Source organism: Arachis hypogaea, chromosome 18 (genome assembly GCF_003086295.3).
Source record: "Arachis hypogaea cultivar Tifrunner chromosome 18, arahy.Tifrunner.gnm2.J5K5, whole genome shotgun sequence".
NCBI lineage: Eukaryota > Viridiplantae > Streptophyta > Magnoliopsida > Fabales > Fabaceae > Arachis > Arachis hypogaea.
This window is the reverse complement of record NC_092053.1, coordinates 117,522,942-117,546,894: the sequence shown is the minus strand read 5'-3', so window position 1 is coordinate 117,546,894 and position 23,953 is coordinate 117,522,942. Positions and strand designations below refer to the sequence as shown.

The window sequence follows — 23,953 nt, the reverse complement described above, 5'->3', positions numbered from 1 at the left end:
TTGCCATACAGGATTTCTCCATCATTAGAGGTGCTCGCAACACATCCTTGAGAACTTGATCCTTCTGAAATCTTCTCTATACTCTTCTTATTCCAACAATCTTTCTTGAAGTGCCCTCTCTTTCCACAATTGTAGCATTTGACCTGCTTCTTACTTTGTGACTTTGGTCTACTTTGACTCCCACTGAAACCACGCTCTATTGATCTCCCTCTTGTCATCAACAAAGCCTCTGCTTGTTTTGAGCTTTCTAATCTATCTTCCTTATTCTTGCACCTAGATTATTCTTCAAGAACCGCATCAGCCATGTCATCAAAAGAAAGATAATCAGTCAAAACATTATTAGTTAAGTTAATGATAAGCTGATCATATGAATCTGGTAGACTTTGAAGTAAGAGCTCTGCACATTTGTTTTCCGCTATGGTATATTCCAACGATGAGAGTTGGAAAAATAGCGTATTTAGATTGTTGATGTGATCTGTTGCCGATGTGGATTCACTCATTCGAAGAGTATAAAGTCTTCTCTTCAAGAATATCTTGTTGTGAAGTGACTTGACTTCATATAATTTAGTGAGAGCATCCCAAATTTTCTTTGCTGTCTTTTTCTCTGCTACACTTGATAAAACTGAATCAGCTAGTGCCAAGTGTAAGTTTGCAACAGCATTGTTGTCCATCTCCTTCCATTTTTCATCTGTAATTCCAGTGGGTCTACTTTCAATTGCTGTCACGCAATTGTCTTTTCTCATAATGGCTTTTATTTTCAATTTCCATATGGAAAAATTACTCCCACTGAATTTTGGAATTTCATACTTTGATGCCATTTTTTTTAGACGGTAACTCGCAGCGAAAAAAAAAAAGAAAATTAATCAGCAACCTTAGGCTCTGATACCACTGTTAGGTACCAGACAAATGACACAGCAAAATATAGAGATGAAAAATTAGAAATTTGTATAAAATATGGAAATAATTGAATAACTTTCTTTGAGAATTACAACTTCTCTCTATCACAAGGAGACTACAATAACACTCTCTCTTGACAAAAGGAGAACACACTTCTCTCTCTATATATAGAAGAAAACTACTCAAAGAAATATTATGTTATTCTATCTGGATGACTTGATTGAAATGAATTAAAGAAAAACTCAATTTATAGGTGAGTCTCTTCAATATGAACCATCCATTAATTAGAGGTATATAATTTTTCTCTTTTTCAACCATTAAAATTCTAAGGTTATAAACTAAGATTGTTTATTACCTTTCATTTTATTTAGTTATTATTTATTTATATATTTTCTAAAATTAGCTTTACTAATTTTTCACAGGATCACCCTATATATGATCTTAACTCTCTCTAATCGTGTCTTTTTTGCTATCTCTGATTTTAATTTTTGATGAATACTATATTGATATTAACTCATTATCATCAAATGACAAAGCTGTTAATTTTTCAAGCAAAGAGCTAGAAATTGAGAATGGAATAGGGTTAGAGTTTGGAGATGGTTAGGTTATGTTAGATTAGCAGGAATAATTTAAAAATTTTGAATAAATTTTTATGATTCGAATAATTTTATAATGTAGAATTCATTTATGTGGGTACAATTTAATTTTAATTTATGGTCAAATTTATCAGCGTCATAATTTATAATTTAATAGTTAGTTTTGATACTTTACTAAAAAATATTTAGATATCACTTAAGATAATATTTAAAACTAAAAATAATTTTTATATTTAAAATTTGATACTATCACATGTTTACATCAATAATTAAAATTTGAATTTTACCATTATTTTGTTTAAATCACTACAAGAAAATGGGAAAAAGCAGCGGTTTTTTTGCTATTTGCGGCAGTTTTAAACTGCCGCAAAACCCAATTCCAGCGGTTCGTTAACCACCTCAGTTTGTGGTGCGAGCAGAAGATTTTGCGATGGTTTTTAGCAACCATTGGTATAACCGCCGCTAATCAGATAATTGATTTTGCGACAACTGTAAAACTGCCGCTATTTCCTTTAGTAGTATTTTAAAAAAATTGCGGCAGTTTCGAATCGCCGCAATTTCAATTGGTGCTTTTTTTAAAAAAAATTGTGGCAGTTTTCATACTGCAATAATTTTCTACATAATATTTTAAAAAAATAATTGCTAAACTACAATATGTTTTACCATTTTTCTTACTACAACTTATTTTCTTTACATTATAAATTTTGTTCCCTATATTTACATGAACATTATCATCAACTTTAATGTAGAAATCAGCATCTCATAAGTTAACACTTAACAGCAGATGCAAAGTAGGTTTTTGTCTTTGTTGATAATTTAAGTTTAACATGATCCTGCAAAATCAAATCATAAATATCTTTTACACAATCTACTAGTTTTTCATTTAGAAATTGCAATCATGATATAAAAAAATAAGATTAGGGTCATGGAGGAAAAAATGAAAACGTGACAAAGAGTCACATTATTTACCAGCCTCAAGAAATCTCCATGCTTCATTTCTTCTGCTTCTATAGCTCTGTCTAGGATACCACCTGATGTAGCATTGGAGAAAGAGGAGAATAAACGACTTAGAAAAAAGCTTCAATTTACAATTCATTCATTGTAATTATGAACACTATATCCAATGAAAACATAGGATTGTTGGCTCTATAAACATCTATACTAGTTCAAATTAGATTATCTAATGTAAGCATTTCTCTTCCTATAACCAATTACATAATCATAGAAATTATAAAAGAGAAATGAAGTAAAATTTACTAATGTCACTGCACTAATCAACTAGTACAAAATTCATATTCTACAATACATGACATTTTTTTCCTTTTCCAATTTATGTAAATCAACCAAAGAGAGACAAAATAAACTCAATTACTTATACATAAAATTTAATCCCAGACTCATAGTCATATATAAACTATTATAACAATACTAAACAGCAAATATTTGTAAAAAATATTCTAACAATGCAAATTAAAACCTGGTTTAGATATTGAATGGAAAATTCTAGATAGATTCTCTATTAAGAGACTGGAGGCGACACAAGTAGGAACGATTTTGAAAGAACCCGAGGAACGAGTAGATAAGGCAGGTTCATGAACATTCTCAGGCAACATTACATGTTCAAATCTTGCAGCAGCATATGCCATATCCCTAACAAGCTCAGTTTGAAATCACCTAAATTTGAAAATATACAAACATGAAAGAAAAACTTCATAGATGCTTTTGCTAAAGTGCATCTAACTCTTATAATAAACTTGCAAACATTTAACATATAATAGCAAGATAGGAAGCAAGTCTAAGTACAGTATTACAAGTATAATGACCACCAAGCCTTTTAATAACTGACACAATTTTGTCAACCAAAACCATAACAATTACCCTTCAAATCCCTCTTATTTTCTAGGATTACAAACTCAAACAAATTGCTATATAATTTGGGGCATTTTACACATACCTTGTTCGCCCTTTGTATATTTAATCTGCAACTAAACTTCATACACAATGCAGAATACCATTACATTTTTCTACATCCTTTTATTCTTATGTGTATTATTTAAGTATTTGAAATATTTATGTGCATCATCAAATAAAATGTTAAGAAAGATCACCTTTCGATAGTTGTTCCAGTGAAAATGATGGGAAAATATCAAGAATACTTCCAAGCACTAAATCTTTCATCAAGCCTGTGTGTTTTATTCAAGTCTTTAAGAATCAAAGCTTTCTATAACTAACAAAAGTCTTTTCTAAATTCTTCATCCAAGTCCCTATAAAATTAAGTCATATTGCAATTTATAAACTAAAATAAGAACTTATTAATTACGATAAGTATGATTGAAGGAAGTTGGCTACTAGTGATTAAAAAAAAGGCTATAAATATGTTCATTATGATGATACCTATTGATTATTGGATTTGTTTAATCAGATAAACTCACTTCAGAGATAGAAAATTTGATACAATAAATCTCAAACACCAAATGAAACAATTAAATGAATTAGAGATATATGCTGCTCACAAGCATGGTTAGTACTTAGTACACTAACAAAGAAATTATTGACACATATAAAGCTTAAACCAAACTCCAAATTCGAACCCAATAGCATTCATAGATTTGTGAGGTGTGTGGGAATAAACTAAAATTCCAATGAGAATTATATCCTTCCCTGAAAGAACAACTAGAATCTACTAAAAACTAGATAATCCTCCTTAGATAGATAAAAAGTTAAAAACAAAAGTAAAAGAGGCATGTAGCAAGTTATTATAAGACTAATAATAACTTGAATTCACATAGCATTTAGAATAATCCAAAAGTAATCATATGATGAATTTAATCCTAACAAAGCACAAGTCTTACTTTCTCCTTGTTAAAGAGAGATGTTCAGATATTAAAATTGAGCACTAAAAGAGCATGAAACTATAATTTCAGTTCATGATTCACCTATGAGAGGTTTTGGACCATGCATAGGCCTTGCCTGTTTCTTTACCTCCCTCAAAAATAAAGGTGGAAATGTGTGACCTTATCAATCTGAAATAAATGTATAAATTAAAACTGAAATATAATAACATTGAGCATAACCAAAGTGCCAGTTAAAAGGGTTTATGATCTACCAATAGTCCTCTTTTAAAAAGATACCTTTGTTCATCTTCCCCTTCAACGAAAAGTATATAGCCTAAAATATTTTAAACTTTTTCCTTGCATACAAGAAGCACTTCAGCAAGATAGCTGGAAAATGTAAGAAAAAATAAAATTTAAGACACACAAACTTTTAGTGAAAATAACCTCAGAAAAATTCACACATTCATATCATATAACGCATTCTTTGCATCGAATATAATCACAAAACAATAGCAGCAGATAATACAATGGTAGTAAGAATGTAGGACTATACCTCCCAATAATCATAACAGATGCAAGTAAATCATCCTCTTTCTTTTGTCCATGTTCCTGTGCAACTTTACCATTATATTTTCCTAAAATGTATTAATTACTAAAATTATGTAGAGTTACTAAGTATCAACATACCTTTGCATCTTTTAAATACTCTAGTACAACCATAATTGTCTCATTAAGTTGGTGAATCAGCTTTGTCAAGATGCCTCCATCAAGCAGGATCCTTACAAAAGAACACCAGTTGATAGTTACTTAAATGCCTTGTGATCCTAATCAGATGTGTTCTGGCCAGTATTTCAGCCTAAAACTTTTAAAGAGTTAAAACACAATTGTGATATATTAATGAGAGTAATTAGAGAAAACTAGCCACTTGCCAAACAAATAAATAAATCCATGGAAACAAGGACTAGCATGAGGGAACATTACCTAACAAATAATGTATGTTATTACCATCAAATTTGTTTAAAACAGCACAATAATTAAGTGAAAAACGTGGTAAGCCTATCTGTTACAAAATGTTTTATATTATATGAAAGGCTGAAAAAGTTGGATTGAGACCATGAGACCTGAGAGGTGAGAATAGAAGGGCATGGATAAAAAAGTGAGTATGGGATGTGATGGAAATGCTACGAGCTTCATTTGTTTGAATCAGGACAAGAAAGAAAATATTTGGATGCTTAGATTTATGAAGCTTTTTCCCTTTTGGGATAAATGCTAAGACCTCCATGACACGGCAATGGTGTCGCAACACCAAAAGCAATAATATCTATTGCGCCAGAACTTAACCTCATAACAAATCCAAAAGAAAAATTTTAAAAATAAAAGTATCCAGATTCTTTGTATCTAAAATTTAGGACTTCAGTATTTCATTTGCTATAATACTCATTGAACATTTAGGAAAGCTGCTTTGAAGATAAACAAAGAATGCAAACAACAATTGATAAGAAATTATCAATCAACCATTGAATTGAATTTTACTAACAAAATAGAATCAGGACAGATAACCAAACATAATTATGTTAATTGCACCAATTGCATACACAATAGTTCTCACCTTTATGAATCTAAAATGACTTTTTTCTCTGATGAACAAAGTAAAAGAGAGGCAAGGAATACAAACAAAAAAAGGTACTAGTATACTAATATTTATTATTACATGCAGCAACAACCTTATACATATGATCTAGAGCCTACAACAATTCCAAGGATAGAATATTACATGGGGCACATGCTGCAGAAAATTTGATGAGAAATCTAGAATACTTATAAATGAATTTCCAACTGAAATAGGTGATGCAAAATTCTAAAATATCAACTAGGAACTATATGACATAATTCAATAAATAGAAAAGTTACAATAAATATTATTCATGCTAATTTCAAAAGAGTTTCACTTTATATCCATTACAACACCTATAAAGAACCAAATATTACAAAAACACAGCAGTAACCAGTAACACTGGAATGCATCACTTCAACATTAACAGAGTTATAAAAAAATATCGCATTAAGCATAATAGTGGATGAACCATGCATAATCAATCTTTTAATAAACTCATAACCACACCATCAATAGTACCATTCAACATACACTAATTTCAAAATAAAACAGAACAATTGAACTAAAACTTTAAAAGAGAAAAAAATCACACAACTGCTTATTAAATCCATGAAAATAAAATGTTGAGCTCCTCCTCCTTTCACTTATGAAAACTAGCAAACAGTTTGTGTGCATATTCCACAAAAACACTAAAATACACAAGATAATGAGTTAATGCTATATCTAAGATTCTGGGAACAGAAAGTCAAGGATGGTACCGTCAGCGGGTGGGAATTGCGCGAAGAATGATGGCAGCTGCAAACTGCATGGAGGGCGACTGTGACTGTGACTGCACGGAAGACCATGATTACACGAAGTGAGATCTATAATGCACAATACGACGCTGGATTAGTGTCTGCAAGGGAGGGCAAGAGAGAGGAAAGGAGTACAGAGGGTGCAGACTACATAGAGTCCAAAGCCAACTCGTATGAGGAATGGCCTGACAGGTTCACTTGGCCTTGTCAGTATATTCTGTCTTGTGTGTAAGATCTTGCCACCCTAAAAAAATAAAATTGGATAAAATTCATACTACAAAAATATACATTTCATATATACACATTGAATGCATAATTTAAATTTTATACCATTTGTTTAATCCTTCCAATAATAAAATTATTCCCATTTAGCCTATATAGATTATGCTTGGACCCTCTCAACAACTTTTGCTCGATTCATACAGTCTATACAAAACTTAAGAAAGATCAAAATAATCAATACATATTAAACCTAAAATAAAATTCAAAAAGAATTAAATCATACTAAACTAATAGTAAATTAAGAATATCAACATAATTCTACTTAGTTTATAATTTTTTTATATATTCTAATCTAATATGCTACAATTAATAATTTATTTCTATATTTAATTTATAATTTATTATCACATTAGACTAATAATTAAGAACACTCACATAATGTTATAATATAAATTATGCTATACTACTCTAATAATACACTTTAAATTCAAATTAAAATCATAAACTACTCTATTGTGAATATTTATTTCAACATACGGTAATCTACTCTAACATATGTATTCTTATACAGAAAAGCTCTACATCCATGTAATTTTTTCATCCAAGCTATTCAAGTAACTTCCTTAACACGCGCGTTCCCCCCTCCCTCAGTCGTTTGTTATACATGCGCCTCATATAACGTAAACCTTATGCTGCGTGATAAACCTTTCTCAACGTAAACCTTCTGCTTCAACCTGCTGCGTGATAAACATTTCTCAACGTAAATCTCTTCTCGCATTTTCGTTCTTCGTCTTCTTCTCTACTCACGTTCTTTTTCTTCTTTAACCTAATAAACTTCGTCGTTCTCCTCTGTTCGCGTTTTCTTCTTCTTCGTCATTCTTTTTCTTCTTTGTTTTCCTCTTCGATTTACAATTTTGAATGGAATCAATGAATGATTCAACTTCAAATCAGTTGAATGAGAACAATCTGGTTTATTCTTCTGAGATGAATCATGCTGATGAGGTTTGGATTGTTTAATTTTGAATCGAATTGAATGGAATGCGATTGTTAATTTTATTTAAATTGAATTCAATGGACCTAGGTGTTTTTGACTCTGAATTGAATTAAATTGAATTGATAATATCTAAATTGTGGATAGAGGCATTTCAAATTTGCTTTTGTATAATGCATTATGTTTCGTTCACTAAGTACTATACAATTCTTTCACTGTGAGTAGCTGTTCGGTTCGGTAAGCATAAATGAGTTTGAATTTATTTTAATACAGTGGATTATGTTTCATTCACTCAATACTCATTCACTCAATACTATAAAGTTGTTTCACCATGAGTACGTGTTCGGTTCGGTATGCAGAAAGGAGTTTGTAAAAAAAGATTAGAGGAATATATATACTGTATTATGTTTTATTCACTGAGTACTAAATAATTGTTTCACTGTAATGACGTTTTCGATTCACCGTGCAGACCAGCTATGTTGTGGATGAAAAATTTATCCCAAAGGTGGGGATGATTTTTAAGACACTAGAAGAAACTACAAAGTTCTATAAATATTATTCCAAACTTGCCGGTTTTTCTACCAAAATAAGGAACACGACTCGGGATGGAGATAAAATTAAGAATCAACTAATCGTATGTACCAGAGAGGGGAGGTGGAAATCCAAGATATCTCCAACTCTGAAGACAACCCCCTCAGCTGGGTTGAACTGTCCAACCAGGATTTATGTACACATAATGAAGGAAGTCGGTCTTTGGACAATTTCCAAATTTAAGTTGTTCTGAATCACCCTTTGTAGTGGTTTTCTTTTTATTATGGGTGTTTTCTCAATTTCTTTTTCTCTGCAATACATACAAAGACATTGAATTTATACCAGAGAAAAATATAAGCAAGAAAAAGACACTAATAATCAAGTGAACGAAACTGACAGACAGCACCGAACCGAAAGAAATATATACTCCGAACAAAACGTGATAGTCATTCAATCATCAAGAAAAATATTTCCGGATACTTAACTAGCATACATAAACAATTTTAAGCAAGGAAATGCAAAAACTAAACCAGATGAATATCATACAATCATATAAATGAACATCACCCAATACTTATTGGCTTTTATATTTGCTTGTGCCCTCTGAATCTGTCAGCACATGCTTTCTTTTTTTGCTTTATTTTTTAACAACCTTCTATGGTTGTTTTATTTTCTTGGTGCTAGTTTTTTCAATTTCTTCTTCTCTGCAATACATAAGAACAAACGCATAAGAACAAATTTAAGAAAATACAAGTTAAATGAAATCAATATGAAGATCAAACTTACTGGTTTTCGAATTCACTTTTGCTTTCTGAATCTGTTGGAGTGCTTTCATTTTCAGTTGTTGTTTCTGAATCCTTATCATCAAGATTTTGTTTTTCAACCACCCTCTTTTGTCTTGTTCTCTTTGCTAGTGGTGTTTTGTCAAATTCAGATTCAGTTTCAGATTCAGAAAATCTTTCTTCTTTCGAAGAAAAATCCAGATCAACAATTTTCTTTTTTTCTTTCTTTCCTTTTTTCTTCTTATCTAATTTCTTTGTTTTTTCTTTCTTCTTTATGTTCTTTCTATACAGAAGTCCTAAAACAAAAATTTATTTAATGAGAAATACAGTAACAATCAGCTGAATAAACATTAGCAACTCACTGAATCAAACAATAGTAATGTGCTGAATAAAATGCCATAAAATGTGATAATTATTTAATGATCAAAAAAACATTTTTGCATGCACAAGAACTCAATTTAAGACACTAACAATTAGAGGAACCAAACAGATCATACCCACTGAACCGAAAAAGATTCATATGGTGAATAAAACGTGAAAAATATTTAATAATGAAGAAAAGTGTTTCTGAATACACAAAGATTAAAATGAATACACTAACAATTGCAAGTAGGAGAAATAAATTAATTATAACCTTAAACACAAGTTTATTTTGTTAGTAGATTATTTTAGAAGCATTTGAAATGAAATTTTAGGGAAAATTTTTTGTTTAATTTACCAATGGGTCAGTTGCTTCCCTCAAAATCCGGTCAAGCATCTTTTGCTTTGTCCAATGGGCCACCCACGGTGCTGGGGGAGCATTAGGTCCGAATGGGCGAGGGAACTTGGTTTCATGGAAGTATATCAGCATTAAAACAAAAATACAGCCATCAATGGACTGTTTCGTTCCCTTCTCTTGTTTTCTATTCCTTTCATCAAGAATTTGAGCACATGTTTTGCCCAATCCCACTCTTGAATGTTGTCCACATGAAAGATAGGCGGCTTATGTATTGGGTGAGGCTATGCTTACCGTGGTCGGCAGCAAGAAACATTTTTGTATGACGACGACAAAAGTCCTTTTGAATTTTTGCCGGTTCTCCTCCCCTTCAATGCTCATATCCAGCACATTCCTTGTCTTCTGGATTCAGTTTTGTGTAATCAACCTTGTCATAAAAAAGATTTCTTACAATATTTTAATAGCAAAGAATCAGCCAAAAAGGTATAGCAATGAACAGAAAATAAGCAAGAAGTGGAAAGTGTATTACTGTCGTTGTTTATGCCTAGTGCAGCGGCTACCTTGCGAAGAGTTATGTATATTTTTTCCTGGAGAGTTTTTAAGCATCCCTTATACTCATCAAAGCAATCAATCAATTCTCTCAACAGGGCAAGAGAGACATTCATTTCTGGGACATGTGCCAACGCACCAAATCTTATTTGTTCAACTATATCTCTCTTTTCTTGACTCATATTCCTAAACATTGTTGCTATTGCCTTTGTTTGGCATCTGCAATCATGAGTTTTTTGCAAGTTTTGAAACAGAATGTGAGGATATATTTATAATACAAAATAGATATTATTTGAATGAAAGCGGATAAATATATTTAATGTGCTTATGTTATAGTGTGGCTTCTCCATTTTTGTCACCATTGTGTTGTTGTGTTTTGCTGTAATGAAAAAATTTGGTTAAATTTCAGTCAATACACTGAAAAGCACAAGCATGCAGTAAATATCGAGTTCAAAGACCTAGTTACACTATCCACTGAACTGAATGAAAATAAGAACAAATTTGATTCAAAGCCCTAGTTATATTGTAAAAATGCAATCAGAATAAAGCCTAAACCCTGAACACACTAAATAACTAGTGAATGAGAACAACCGAGCCCATCGAACCAAATACAATCCATGTGGTGAATAAATCATTACAAGCTTTCAATTATTATGAATAGTATTTCCTCATGCAATAGAAGTTAATTGAATAGAGTAACAATCAAGTTCAAAGACCTAGTTACAATATCCACTGAATTGAATGAAAATAAGAACAAATTTGATTCAAAGCCCTAGTTATATTGTAAAAATCCAATTAGAATAAAGCCTAAACCCTGAACAAACTAAATAACCAGTGAATGAGAATAACCAAGCCCACCGAACCGAATACAATCCATGTGGTGAATAAATCATTATAAGCTTTCAATTATTATGAATAGTATTTTCTCATGCAATAGAAGTTAACTGAATAGAGTAACAATCAAGTTCAAAGACCTAGTTACAATATCCACTAAACTGAATAAAAATAAGAACAAATTTGATTCAAAGCTCTAGTTATATTGCAAAAATACAATCAGAATAAAGCCTAAACCCTGAACACACTAAATAACTAGTGAATGAGAATAACCAAGCCCACCAAACCGAATACAATCCATGTGGTGAATAAATCATTATAAGCTTTCAATTATTATGAATAGTATTTCCTCATGCAATAGAAGTTAACTGAATAGAGTAACAATCAAGTTCAAAGACCTAGTTACACTATCTACTGAACTGAATGAAAATAAGAAAAAATTTGATTCAAAGCCCAAGTTATATTGTAAAAATGCAATCACAATAAAGCCTAAACCCTGAACACACTAAATAACTAGTGAATGAAAATAACCAAGCCCACCGAGCCGAATACAATCTATGTGATGAATAAATTATTATAAGCTTTCAATTATTATGAATAGTATTTCCTGATGCAATAGAAGTTAACTAAATAGAGTAACAATCAAGTTCAAAGACCTAGTTACACTATCCACTGTACTGAATGAAAATAAGAACAAATTTGATTCAAAACCCTAGTTATTTTGTAAAAATGCAATCAGAATAAAGCTTAAACCCTGAACACGCTATAACTAGTGAATGAGAATAACCAAGCCCACCGAACAGAATACAATCCATGTGGTGAATAAATCATTATAAGCTTTCAATTATTATGAATAGTATTTCCTAATGCAATAGAAGTTAACTGAATAGAGTAACAATCAAGTTCAAAGACCTAGTTACATTATCCACTGAACTAAATGAAAATAAGAACAAATTTGATTCAACGCCCTAGTTATTTTGTAAAAATGCCATCAGAATAAAGCTTAAACCCTAAACATACTAAATAACTAGTGAATGAGAATAACCAAGCCCACCGAACCTAATACAATCCATGTGGTGAATAAATCATTATAAGCTTTCAATTATTATAAATAATATTTCTTCATGCAATAGAAGTTAACTGAATAGAGTAACAATTAAGTTCAAAGACCTAGTTACACTATCCACTGAACTGAATGAAAATAAGAACAAATTTGATTCAAAACCCTAGTTATATTGTAAAAATGCAATCAGAATAAAGCCTAAACCTTGAACACACTAAATATGAAGTGAATGAGAATAACTAAGCTCACCAAACTGAATATAATCCATGTGGTGAATAAATAATTATAAGCTTTAAATTGTTATGAATAGTATTTCTTCATGGAAAGTGCTAGTTATACTGTAAAAATACAATCACAATACGTTGATCTACTGAACGAAGCAAATCAATCCAGTAATCCTAAAATGCAACTAGGAGAAATGCTACATTACAAGATTTCAAATGAATAGTAATTTTTCTCATACCATTGGTAGTCTTTGTTGCTTATTTTGTTCGTTTTTGCTTGTTCCTGGCAAAATCTTGTTGCGATTCTTCTCCAGTAGTGGTTCCTGCAGAGAACGTGACTGAAGTTTGAGTGATTTTGAGAGAGACTCGAAGAGAAGAAGTGTTTTTGTGTAGCAGTTTTGTGTTGAGGAAGAGGTAACATTTTTTTATAATGAGTGCAAAGTAACAAAGGGGTTTTCGGGCGCGTGTTTTCATACTTCATTAATGCGCGTGACTCTATTTGGGCTTGGACCAACTTGGTTACACGGTTACATGGATGTGTAGCAGACCTGATTCTTATATTATTTAAAAATTACTCTATATATTATTATTAACTCTAAATTTATAAATTATTTTAACATATTTATTTCTATAACAATTAAAAACTATTTTTATATAACAATAATCTAACTATTCGTATAATACTATCATTAATATTATTTAAACTAAATAATTAAATAAAAATAAGAGTAAAAAGAAGAAAATTAACTTGAAAAAGATGAATAATGTAGTTAAGAGAGAACACGAGAGAAAATTGAGAGAGGAGTGAATTTGAGATTTGATGAATATATGAAAATGACGGAAGGGAGAAGCATTGTTTATATTTAGGTGAATAATTTACGCAATCTTCTGAATCACTAGACAAACTGCATCTTAAGCATATAGTTTATTGAATAATTATGCGAATTGGGATAAATTTTATACAATTCATTGAGATATTAGGCAAACTATGTTACAGATTAAAAAAAATCTTAGTAAATAAAGCAATTTTATTTTATTTTGAAGAATAATTATATTTTTTAATTCATTATAAAAAAATCTCTAATTTAATGTGGTATGTGTGGAAACGTGCGCAGAGGTGATGAGCTCTGATCAATTTCTGTTGAGTGAGTTCCAGAGAGAAGGCATGAATGGAGATGAGAAGTTGAAGAATCAGAAAGAAAGAGAGAGGAGGAGCGAAGAACTGAGATGAAGAAAGAGAGAATGGAAAGAAGGTTCTTGAATGTGAAATTGGGGAAAATGAATTAAGCAGGGGAGAAAGAACCATTGCAGTTAGCTACATTGTGTGAATATATATACATGTCCAGCCAATTAACAATTCCCTCAACTAACTTAATCAACTTGTCAAAAATGTCTAAGAGCTAACTAATTAATTACTTTAGTTACCAACTAATGCATGTACATGTTAACCAATTAAATCAGTAAGCTCCTAACTAACTTGAATGTATACTGAATGAGTGAATCAAGTCACACCCCCCTGGGGCAAGCTAGGGGTGTGAAGATCGAGAAATCCTAGCTTGGAAAGATTTGCAGAGAAGGGCCTTGGCGCTAATGGTTTGGTCAGAAAACCAGCCAGCTGGTCTGAGGATGACACTGGCAGTAAATGGATCAACCCAGCTTTAAGCTTTTCGTGAGTGATATGACAGTCTGCTTCAATATGCTTAGTGCGTTTGTGGAAGATCGGATTTGAAGCAATGTGGATGGAAGATTGGTTATCACAAAAGACAGTGATGGGTGATGTCAGAGGCATGCCAAGATCCTAGAAGATGAAGGAGAGCCATTGTGCGTCACAAGTGGCATTGGCCAAAGCGCGATATTCGGCTTTAGAAGACGAACGAGAGACAATGGTTTGTTTCTTGCTTTTCCAACTAATGAGAGCATTGCCCAGGTAGAAACAATATCCTGTAACAGAGTGTCGAGTGTCGATACAAGCTGTCCAGTCGGGGTCGGAAAATCCAGAAACCTTAAAATCTGAGTCACAAGGAAAAAAGAGACCAAGGGTGGGACAGCCTTTGAGATATCTCAAGACCCTAAAGGCTACTTCAAGATGAGCTATTGTGGGGCAATCTACAAACTGACTCAGACAACCCATGACATAAGAAATATCAGGGCGGGGGTTAGCTAAATACATTAAACGACCAACCAATTGTCGATAATTAGCGAAATCAGAAAGAAGAGTCCCACTTTCAGAGGATAATTTGGTGGAATAGTCCATGGGAGTGCTTGCTGGTTTGCAGTCTAAGTAACCAAAGTCTTCAACAATGTCCAAAGCATATTTGCGCTTGCAGAGGTGAATACCTGACTTCGAGCGAGCGATCTCCATACCCAAAAAATATTTCAAGTCACCAATGTCTTTGTAAAACCCGGTTAATTAGTGGATAATTAACCCATAAATTAAAATATATTCTAGAAAGTGAGAAATGATATTTTTATGGTGTAATGTGATAGAGAAATTAAAAACGAGAATTTTGACACAAATTTTAAAGAAATTGGCCCAAGATTGGACCGAATGGGCCAAATCGGGCCAACCGGACCCAAGTTGGGCCCAAGGGCCCAGCCAAGCTCTCATTTAATGAGAGAGCTCAGCACTCTCCCTCCTCCATAAACACACACACGCTGAACACAAAGGGAAAGGGGGAGAAGAAAACATAAACCCTTGCTACTATTCACCTCAAACTTCCATGGACCATAACTTTTGATCTGGAGCTCCGATTAACGCACCGTTTGCGGCCATGCGACCATGGCGTCGAGCTCTACAAAACTCATATAATCAATCTTAAGGTAAACTACGTTTTCTCATTCGATTTCCAGCCCTTGATTTCGAGTTTATTGGACAAAAATGTTGAAATTTGTGAGCTCCTTGTGTTATAGGATCTAATTAGCTTGAAGGGAAAGATTGTTCTGACTCCCTTGATCCTTGGGTAAGGTAAGGAATCTCAAACCCTAGTGAAAGTGTTGAATTTGAGGTATTTGGTGATTGAATTATTGTGTTTTTATGTGATATTGTGACTTAGGCATTATATATGTATGTATTGGAGCTTGCTTGGTAATTTTGGAAAGCTTTGGTGTAGAGCCCAAGCTTGGAAATCTATTGGTGGAGTTTGGGAGACCTTGGAAGTTGAATTTGAAAGTGTTCCAGGTGGAACGAGAATCGGTCAAGGTATGATTTCGGTTTTCTGTATCTAAAATGTAATGCTGTGTGAAAACGTAGGCTAGTGGCCTTAAGATAGGGTTTTTGAAATAATGAGTTAGTCGATGAATGATGTAAATTGTGTTGTTATGCATGAACATTAGTGGGTTGTGACATGTTGATATATTTGATGAATTATGGAATGTTAATGTAATTGTGGGGTGATTTGGATTTGGATTGGATATGTGAATTATGATGATAATGGTGGGCAAGCATGTGATGTCGTATGTGATGTGCATTAATGTGTTTAATTGATGACTATGTTGAGGCTTTTGTTGGTGCGCATGTGTTGAAGGGTGATATTGAAATATGTATGTATATATGGTAATTGATGGATTGAACATTTGTTTGGAACTTGAATTATGAAATGTTGATTATGAGGTGAAACTCGTTAAATTGAAGTTTGGTTAAATATGGTGAAATTGGTGGATTGTTGATTGGAAAAAGGTTTGGAAATGTTTGATGTCAGAATGGATGAGTTTTGGGTTGATTTTATATGAAATTGGTAAATATATGTTTAAAAATGGGGAGTTTATAAGTTTTGGTGAAATTGGGATTTTAATGAACTTCAACGGATCATATCTTAAGCTTTTGTTTTCAAAATTTGGTGATTTTTTATATCAATGAAAAGATAATTTCATAAGCTTTAAAATGGTTTAAATTTGGTTGAAATCTGAATTTTGTGGAAGGAGATATGATCGTTGGAAGTTCGGGCCCAAAAATCTGAATTCTGCAACTTTTGCAGAATTTGTGATTTCTGGTTTGTGTGCGTACGCATACGCGAAGACAGGGCTGCTGGTGGCAGCGCCAGCACGCCCTGTGCGCACGCGCAACCAACGAAAGATTGCGAGCTGTGTGTACGCACAAGTCTGTGCGCACGCACACGTTGGGAATGGCACACTGGTAGCAGCGCTAGCACACGTTGTGCGCACACCCCCACCCTAAAGATTATGCTTTCTGTGCGTACGCACAGACCTGTGCGTATGCACACGTCTAAAAATGCACCTGGGCATGCGGACGCATACCCCTGTGCGTACTCACACGACCCAGTTCTTTTCTAAACCTTTTGTTTTCAACCTCTTCACATTCCCAACAAGCTCGTAACTTTCCAAGATGTTATTTCAGGCTTATAAACCCCCAATTTCGGCCCTTAAATTTTAAATTAATATAGGATGCCTAGTGAATGAGAGTAAGCTAGGGAAGAGGGTGACTTGTGGGTGAAGAAAGGGGATGTCATGATGAGTTATAATGAAAGATGATGATATGAGTTGTTGAGGAGGATGGTGGAGTGTTGTATATGATATGGGCCGAATGACTGAGTGTGAAATGAGCCGAGAGGCTGAGTATGATGTGAGCCGAATGGCTGTGTGCGATGATGGCTTATGGTTGATTGTGGATTATGAACTTAAGCCGGATGGCTGAGATGAATGTTGAGTTATGGCTGAGGATACATGCATGTGTAATTCATGAACGAATATAGTAAATGAACAATGAATGGAAAGGGTTGGATGTGAGTATGTTTGTATGCTTTCTCTCTGGTTCTAAGGGTGACAGGGCACCGATACCCTCTAATGGTAAAGTGGCGACAGGGTGCAGATACCCTCTAATGGTAAATTGGTGACAGGGCACAGATACCTTCTAACGGTGATAGGGCACGTAAACCCTCTAATGGTGAATTGGCGACAGGGCACGTAAGTTGTGTTTGTTTTGTCCTTAGTTTATGTATGTTAAATATTCTGCTTGTTAAAGAAGCCTCTAAATTTTCTGCTTGTTTGATTTTGTTAAAGATATGTTAAATTTTCTGCCTGTTATGCCTGGCATTTAATGTTGCTAATTAGTTTTTTTTTGCGGTGAATAGTTCAATTCTTTAACACTCTTCCAACAAAAAAATCATTGTTAGTCTGTAATTGTAGTAAGATGGTAAAGTGTGATGCAATATTTTTCATCATTAGAGTGCTATCAGCTGAACAAGTACATGGGGATCTTTTGATGCTTGATTGATATTAGAAATTGTCCATAGTTTTATTTTGCATAAGAATTCTTATTACATTTTTGTATATATGTAATGTTGTTGGCTATCGACAGAAGCTGGTTATTGATTATTAAAGCTCTTGAGCAATGCATATCATCATTGCTTATGAAGTGATTATGTATAACTTGTGGGCTATGGTATAATTGGATGACAGTGGTATCCAAAATACAACCTGCAGAGTTTCATTTGCATAATAAATGTGAATTTTCTATAAGTATATGTGATTTATCTGAAGTTATCCTATGTATGATATTTAGGTAGTAGTTTAAAGTATGGAAAAGTTTTTGGTCATAGTTAGGATTCAAAGGCACTTTAAAATACTAAATTCTTATGGTATTGTGCATTTTAAATTCTTTTTTGTCCTTCCTTTCCCATCAGTGAAGGTTTATATATATACATACATACATACATATATATATATATATATATATATATATATATATATATATATATAAAATAAAAAATGCATATTTTTGTTTGTTTTGAATAAGATTTTAGCATTCTACATCCATTTACCTGTTCTAATTGTTGTATTTGGAAACACAAGTCGATTTTGATGGTACGACTAATATTTTGTTGTGTTCCAACATCTCAATTATCTCATTTAAGTTGCTTGTAAAATACTAAATTATATGCCACTGGTGAGACATTTGTTAGTTAAGGTGAGGACCAATTTGAATCGCGATTTAATTTTTAAGGACATGTCTGATTTAATGATGATTCTTTAGAGGACTAAAATGATGCAAAATCTTTTTGAATTTGACTGTATGTGCAGGGATTAATACCTGCTGTCAAAGAACTCGTGCCAGCAGTTCCACACAGGTTTTGTGTCTGGCATTTGTGGAGGAACTTCTCTAAATAGTGGGGCAGCGTCGAGCTTAAGGACTTGGTGTGGGAGTGTGCAAGATCGAGGACCCCAGTTGAGTTCGAAAGGAATATGACTAGAATCAAGAGAATTAATCAACAAGCATGGGAATATTTAGCTAAGTGGCCGAAGGAAGCTTGGACGAAAGCCCATTTCAGTGAAGGGCCAAAGGTAGACAACATATGCAACAACGCTTGTGAATCCTTCAATGCAAAGACCAAGTATGACAGAGGAAAGCCTATTCTGACCCTGGCAGAGGAGGTACGAAGAATGGTTATGAAAAGCATGTCTGACAATAGACTGAAGCTTCTTACTTATCAAGGAATACTTACTCCAGTTCAGCAAAGTAGGCTAGAATCTCTTATTAAGTTATCCAGAAACTGGGCTCCCTACTGGTCGGGTGATGCCAAAGAGGAAGTGTACGAAGTTCAAGGATGGCCAACTAACATGGTGGTAGATTTGGGTAACCATACTTGCTCCTGCAGGTTTTGACAGTTGATAGGTTCAATTCATAACTCATTTCTTCTTTTAGAGTCATACCATGTTTCGTACTTCACTTAATGAAATTATTTTTTATGAAATATATAGGAATGCCTTGTATGCACGCAATATCGGCCATTCAAGAAAAAAATGATAAGAGGCCTGAGGAGTATTGCCACGAATGGTTGACTATGGAGGCGTACAGAAGAACATACCAATTCAATGTGAATCCCGTCAAGGGACAAGATCTATGGGAGAAAACTGGTTCTCCTGCACCTGTTCCACCTCCAATCAAACCTAAACCAGGTAGACCAACAACAAATAGAAGGAAGGACAAGGCTGAAAGACCCACTGGCACGAAGACAAAGATGAAAAGGAAGTATGCTCCAATTTGATGCATGTACTGTGGAGACGTGGGCCACAACAAGAGAACTTGCAGCAAGAAAAAGCAAGACGATGCTCAAGAGAAAGCAAGTATAATGCAATTGCAGCTTGCTGTGGTGCCACCACCACAAGCTGCACCTGGTTCGGAAGCAGAAAAGGTAGATGACACTCAACCCATACAGATACTACCTGTAGTAGCACCAGCTGCTCCAGATGAACAGACTGAAATTCCTGTTACTCAGCATGCTCAGCTTCGACTAACACAACAATCACAGACCTCAACCAATGTTACTCAGGTTATCTTCTATTCAGTTTTAAATTTAATTGAACATTAGTTACTTGTAGCTTTTCTTGTTTGAGACAATGATGATGACTGTTTGATGCAGACTAGAGGTAGAGGAAGGCCTCCAAAACTCCATGTCACCAGGGCCAGGGCAAAGGAAAATACCTCTCCAAAGCCTGTTGCTCCAGGACCAGTTGCTGTATCTGCTGAAACGATCAAGGGTAGCAGCTCCGCAATAGCCAAGAAGCTTGCTAGCTTCATGACATTTGTTCCAACCCCGGGTTTCAAACCTCCCAGAAAAAAAAGACATGGAATGATGCAATTGACTTGAAGACATGAAATATAGGGCAATTAGTATCTGTTATTTTGTCAGTGCCAAATTTTTCCATTTATAAACAATGTGGTGCTTGTTGGAATCTTCAATAGCCCTGTTTTTTGTATAGCCCTTTATGGTATATTGGTATTCGACTATCATCTTCTACATTTGTGTTATTATCATGTTAAAACAATCTTGTTACTTGAATCTGAGACAATGGAAACTAGTGAACCATTGGTGATGTTATTCTATTCCTAGTTCAGTTAATTTTAATTCTGCTTCTTCTAATTTGCTTACATTATGTTATGATCAACAAAAATGTTGCATGTAGATAACCTTTTAACTAGTAAAGAAACATGAACATACAAGGTTTTCATAACAACAGTAAACTATCAAGGTTCACAACATCCACGTTTTCACAATAACTACTTTACTTCCCACTAAAGAACATACACATAATCATAAAAACCAAAATCACAACTATTTATTCAAAATACAGTTGCATCCTAAGTGCTCTAACTTCAGCTTCTAAGCTCATCATTCTCCATGATAGGTTATGGTTCAAGACAACAACATCACTCTCCATTTCTGCATGAGTTTTAACATCTCCTAAGTTCTCTAATCCTTCATACTCATCATCCTCAGTCCACCTAAAGTAATTGCAGTGGCTGCCCTTCTGCACAACATTAGGGTACAAAAATGTCAAAATCCCACTCAAAAAATTACAAGCTTCAACAAGACTACATTCATAACTCACCCGGTATCTTGGACAAGCATGGAACAATCTATCTGGATTTTCTTTTGTCCCAGACTTCTTGATCACTGTCTTCAGCCCACAAAAGCACACTTTGTCGGGGTTCTTCCTTCGCCACCGCAGTGACGAGCTCGAAGCATTGCTTCCCTGTGATTGCGACACTTGTCGACTGCGACCGCCACCTACGCTACCCATCGTGCAGTTGCTCAAGAATTTTTGGCCTCTGCAGAATCAATCTAAAGCTGCAACACCAATGGAATTTCAGACGAAGAATGGATTAAGGTTTACAGACGAAGAAGAATTTTTGGGATTAGAGACTACTTTGCCATACATATCGAAACATATCTTGTCACTAGCCACTCTGCGCCTAGCTGGCATGCTGATATGCCACACTGACAGCCACATAAGCAACAGTTAACGGCGTCAATGACGGAATTCACAGAAGGTTGACGAAAGGACTAACGTTACCAATTTTAAATTTTTCGGGGACATTATTGATTAACTTTTTCTTATAGGGACTGATTTGGAGATCGGGCTGGGGACCAATTTGGCTATTTACTCAATAAAATATCATATTCTCTGATCCAATTTAATTAAGCTTACACCATGGGTACTGGATTGTCTTTTAATTTCTTTAGAGGAAGTATAGGGAGCCAATACATGTGCTGTACAATGTATATAATGGGGGTTAATTTTAAATTAAAATTAAATTATGGGCAATTAATTAATTAAATTAAAATTAAATTAATATCAGATGTTTATTATTTCTGGTACTCGGATGGTTATTCTAGATAGTATGGGTGTATTGTGTTTAATAAATTAATAGTATTTTATCTGTATGATAACGGATGATTACTTTTTATATTGGACCAAATATCCAGCCCATTGTACACATTGTAAATTTACTCTATTGACTCCCTAGCAGAATTCATTTCTTTATTATAAAATCACTTCTACCGAATGAACTAGAAGGAGCAAGACATTTATAGCCTTTTATTAGGAGCATACTCAATAAAGACACCTGTTGGCTTTCGTAATCAAACTTGTGCTGCTTGTTGGATTTTGGATGAGGATAGCCGTAAAAGGCCCCTCAAAAATTGATACTCTAATGTGTTAGAAATAATATTTTATATGATGACTTATTGTGCAAGACACGAGGGGATAATCTATAAGGCTATGTTTGGTTGGAAGGAAAGAAATAGAAAAGAAAAAAAATAAAAAGGAAAGAAAAAAAAGAAAAAAAATTGAGTAGATTTTTATTTTTTTCAGATGTGTTTAAATGAAAGAAAAATAAAAAGAAAAAAAATATTATAAAAAGACAATTTTACTCTTGTAATATAAAATATATTGAAAAAATGGAGTAATTTTGGAAGTGATGTGATAAAATAAGTTCTCCCTCCCTTTTCTTTCTAATATTGAAAAGAAAAAAAATTAGTGAGTCCCACCAATTTTTTTCATCTCTTTTCTTTTTTCTCTAATTTCTCTTCACAACCAAACAATAAAAAATAATTATTTTCTTTCCTCTTTTCTTTTCTTCCTTTTCTTTCCTTCTATTTTCTCTTCAAACAAACATATCCTAATGAGATTGGCTGAGGTAAAAAAGATTTCATCCTAATAAATTAATGGCATTGTTGTAGTGGTAAGTACCCGCCCCATAAGATTGAAGAACGAAGATACATCTTAGGAGAGAATCAAACACGAATTGGAATAGAACAGTAGTGCTTTTATTAATCCATAAAACTCAGCAGAGCTCCTAACCTTAACCTAGGAGGTGTAGTTGCTCATATTGTACGATGAAACTCAAAAATAAGAAAATAATGTTCTATGGTGGTCAAAGATCATAAAACAAGAGTGATCTTCTCCTATATATACTAATCTAATAACTAAAAATTATAGAAATATGATAGGCTTAGGCTTATAGTGCAAAAATCTACTTCTGGGGCCCAATTGGTGAGTGTTTGGGCTGAGCTAGGGGTGTCTCCACGTGCTAGTAGGCTCCTTGGGCGCTGAACACCTGCTTGGGACACCTTTGTGGGCGTTGGACACTAGCTGCTCCCGTTTGGGCGTCCAACGCCAGAAAGAGGGTAGATGGCTGGCGTTGAACGCCAGTTTTGGGCCTTCATCTCCAAAGATAAGTATGGACTACTATATATTTATGAAAATCTCTGGATGTTAGCTTTCCATAGCTGTTGAGAACGCTCCATTTGGATATCCGTAGCTCCAGAAAGTCTTGCTTGAATGCACAGAGGTCAGATCCTGACAGCATTTGCTACGCTTTCCTTGCCTCTGAATTAGACTTTGTCAAAACTCTCAGATTTTAGCCAGAAAATACCTGAAATCACCATAAAACACAACAACTCATAGTAGAATCCAAAAATGTGAATTTTACACCAAAACCTATGAAAACATAATAAAACTTAAACAAAACATGCTAAAAACTATATGAAAATGATGGCAAAAAGCGTATAAAATATCCGCTCATCAACTAACCTGGTAAAATCCTATACGCAGAAAAGTCATTAATGGTCCACATCAACACAGTATGCATTTGAAAGTTTGTCTTGGTTAAAATATCATATGTTTCTACACCATTAACTTACAACTCCATCAACTTATCCACAAGGATTGCAGAAAGAGATCTATGTTGGCATTTGGATTGCTTGGATTAGGTACGATACAAGTTAGGAACATGTATGAGTCCTTCATGCACATTTCGAGAGTTAGGTTATAAGGAGTCACCACTACAGGCTAACAAGAGTACATGTTACCAAAATTAGAATTTGGTGCAAACCCGTCAGAGTATGAAGCAAATCTAATGTTTTTGGGCTCGCTCGCAAATGTAGGGTGGACCTTATCAAAGTGCTTCCAAGAATCTTCATGTGACGGATGCATCATAAAACCATCATCTCTTTTGTTGTTACTATGCCAAGTCATGTGAGGGGCCGAACTCATCGATGTATACA

General features: G+C 33.9%; 2 protein-coding genes across 2 annotated transcripts; one reads left to right on the top strand and one right to left on the bottom strand.

The window, feature by feature from the left end:
• Window positions 1-14,445: 14,445 nt before the first annotated feature.
• On the bottom strand, window positions 14,446-15,009 carry LOC112770334 (uncharacterized mitochondrial protein AtMg00810-like). The gene has a single exon (XM_025814706.1). The coding sequence runs from the start codon at window positions 15,007-15,009 to the stop codon at window positions 14,446-14,448; it is 564 nt and encodes a 187-aa protein (XP_025670491.1).
• Window positions 15,010-18,845: 3,836 nt separating this feature from the next.
• On the top strand, window positions 18,846-19,648 carry LOC140181439 (uncharacterized). The gene is made up of 2 exons (XM_072225007.1): window positions 18,846-19,236; window positions 19,362-19,648. Exons 1-2 carry the CDS (start codon window positions 18,846-18,848, stop codon window positions 19,646-19,648), a joined length of 678 nt encoding a protein of 225 aa, XP_072081108.1.
• Window positions 19,649-23,953: the final 4,305 nt, after the last annotated feature.